Genomic DNA, 3,275 nt, shown 5'->3' on the forward strand with positions numbered 1-3,275 from the left:
GGGGGGGGTTGGGGGTTGTTTTCTAGATTTCTAAGTACGATGTTCTAAGGCTTCCAGTTTTTGTAAAATTGTTACGGTGCTCGCAACTGCAAAAGATCATATGAGCGCTAATCTGAGTCTAGTACTGCCCCACCTTCAATTTTACCACTGGAAGGCATATGATTTTCAAGGCCTTTATCAATAATTAAGTGTACTAGAAACCGTATTTCTTTCTTTCTTCCTTTTTGTTTTTAAAAGTGAGCGACCTACATGGACTGCTTTAAGTACCACCTCAATTGATTTGTTATCCTTCCAATAAATATTCGGCAGTGTCGTAAGAAACCACATTTCTGCTGCTTCTAATTCATTTTCTCTGTTTTTAGTGACTGACCAGTATTCACAGACATTTTGAAAGGTTGACCACACATAGCGTTTTAAAACTTTTAACATTTGCAAAGTACGTTCTGTTATGCCGTTGCGAGCGCCGTTAAACTTTACTAAAACGAACAAAGTAAGCTCTTAACCTTGTACTCAAGAATTACGCAATGGGACAATTATTATCACTTCTGCCGACCTTAGAACATTTAGAAACATTCTAAGCTTCCACAGAAACTTACAGTGCAAGCAGACAATTTAGAGCTAAAAAACTAACAAACTGTCTATAGCTGGGTACTCATTCTCACTGGGTCTAATAAGGAAAATTCATGTGTACAGCCCTTCCCAAAAACACAACGTCAGCCCCTGATGAGATTCGAATTCATGGCCTTTCTTTTTCGAGCCCCACAACCTAACCACGAGACTACATACGACACTACATTCTTCTTTTTTTGCTGTTGTTTCACCAGATACAGGAAGAGATGGACCTTTGCCTGAAGGGAGACTTCGACAAGAAAGACCGAAAGCAAACGGGAGAACAGAGTGAAAACCCGCAGGCACAAGGAAAAGAGGACAACCCTGACTGGCTGGATCCTCTACGGTCAAGCGTGTCTGCTCCCAACTCCCCGACAGAGAGGAGAACTCCCGCGACCATTGGAGACCAAGAGTCATCATCTTCAGACGATAACTACAAAAGGAGAGGAGATGAAGAAGACGGTGAAGAGACGTCAGATAAAAATAACGACAACGACGATGAAGACGATGACGACGACGATGATGATGATAACGATACATCCGGTTCATCAACGCCAGATGTGATAACCATCCGTCTCCATCCTCCCACACCCAAGTCAAAGACAAACGAGGCCGCTGCTGTCTCTTTCTCCTCTGCTCCTGGGCGCCTGAGGAGTCAGTCTGTGATCAGACCTGTAAGGTCACTCCCTCTCCCGCCATGCCACAGTGGCTACCAAAACGGCTCAGCTCTGACCCATTCACCTCTCAATAAACACGTCATCAGTGGTAGCAACAGCTACAACAACGTCATCAGCGCCAATAATATCGCCAACTACACTTCGACAACCACAACTGCCATCAACAACATGGGCACCACGGTAACAAGTCTCAGTTCCCCGCCCCACCAATCTGGGTACAGTCTATCCCCCGTGAGTCCGAATCCCCCTGAGTTCGTCATCTCTAGCGAAGGTGAGATGACTTTGGAGGAAACAGACGACACCCTGGACGGCAGCCCTAAGCCCCGCCCCCTGGCCAATCACAGCCGACAGCGCTACAAAAAACGTCAGCAGTCTCCGGTTGGGCGTGGCAAAGTCAACAACCACCACAAGCGGACAACAACAGGAAAACCACGCTCTTCATTCAGGAACACATTCCGAAGTCAGAAGTCTTCCAAGAACAAAACTGCGGTCAAACACATTCTCTCCAAAAAGACGGCGAGTAACGAGAAGAAGGCCTCCAAAGTTCTCGGAATAATCTTTGTGGTGTTCGTCACTTTGTGGACACCGTTCTTCACCGTGAACATCCTGTCGGCGACGTGCGAGTCTTGCATCAGAAACATCACAGGGGAGATGATGTCTCTCTTCCTCTGGATGGGTTACATCGCCTCGCTGGCCAACCCCATCATCTACACCATGTTCAACACGGCTTTCCGCCGGACCTTCATTCGGATACTGACCTGCCAGATCAAGAGGTCGTGTGGTACAAAGTCTAGTGACCTACATTACAACATGAGCTACACCACCATGCTGGCTAGTGAGAGGCGCAACACTATGACGGTGGTGTTGAGGGAGGAGTCTCGATAGATGGAAGGATGCTCACGCGAGGTTACATACATGCAGAGAGACAGACGGACTCTCGCAAACAGTTACAAACACACACACACACACGCGCACACACACACACACACACACACACACACACACACACACACACACACACACACATACACACACACACAAACACAGCGCGTGCATACGCACACACACTCAGACAGAACATCATGAGTGCGGTTCCTGAGAGAAGAGTTCAGGTAGACATACGCACATACAGACGCTTGCAAGGTTTCAAACACACACACACACACACACACACACACACACACACACACACACACACACACGCACACACACACACAAACACACACACATACACACACACACACACACACACACACACATATACATGAACACAGGCACACGAACGCATGGAGCCACAATGAACGGATCAGAAGCGTAAGATTGCTTATACAAAAAGACACGACTGTATTGTATTGGGAAAACACCAAACAATGAAAAATACTGCAAAAAGTCGTATCTCTTTTCTCCGCTCATTGGATACAAGAAAGTGACAAGGACTTCGAATTCCTCTTAGCGCTAATGAAATTGATGGATGTTTCCTCCGCCCTTTTTATTAGACTTTCAGCTCCAATTTGGCCTGTCAGGATCTGGACAAAAGGGCTCTGGATGAATGATTATAAAGGGGAAAGTGCACACTTTGAAAACATTTTGTTATGTTTCCTTTTGCTTTACTTTTTTTTTTTCCTTTTTGTTTTTTTTAAGCAAACTTTAATTTTTTTTTTTCATCGTAAGTCTTGGAACTAAACTGGAAATGGAACATGTGTCGGTTTTTATTTTGCATTTATTCTTTAAAGGGTGACGGAGGTAGGTGGGGGGGGGGGTGCTGTTATTTGTTGTTGTTCTTGTTTTATCGAGACAGCCCTCTTTCACCCATTGTAACGTTTTGCTCGCTGAAAGTTTGGGCTTTCTGAAACCTGTTTCGCTCTACCTAATGATCTCTGTGAGACCTCACCTAGACTCACCTCGACGGACGTACATACAATGTGACCTTGTCTCTACTTAATGGAAGATGGTTGGTCTCCTGTCTCTGGCAATTCACAGAGTTGCGTC

General features: G+C 45.6%; 1 protein-coding gene across 1 annotated transcript in view; it reads left to right on the forward strand.

Annotated features, from left to right (window-relative positions):
- LOC101852160 overlaps positions 1 to 2,263 on the forward strand; it is a gene marked incomplete at its 5' end in the record, with an annotated part of 12,592 nt that extends 10,329 nt beyond the window's left edge. Inside the window, 1 exon segment of the mRNA XM_013079975.2 lies at positions 825 to 2,263. Coding sequence (XP_012935429.1) covers positions 825 to 2,171 — 1,347 coding nt within the window.
- Positions 2,264 to 3,275: the final 1,012 nt, after the last annotated feature.

The sequence above is a fragment of the Aplysia californica genome, unplaced genomic scaffold, assembly GCF_000002075.1.
Source record: "Aplysia californica isolate F4 #8 unplaced genomic scaffold, AplCal3.0 scaffold00070, whole genome shotgun sequence".
NCBI classification, from domain to species: domain Eukaryota; kingdom Metazoa; phylum Mollusca; class Gastropoda; order Aplysiida; family Aplysiidae; genus Aplysia; species Aplysia californica.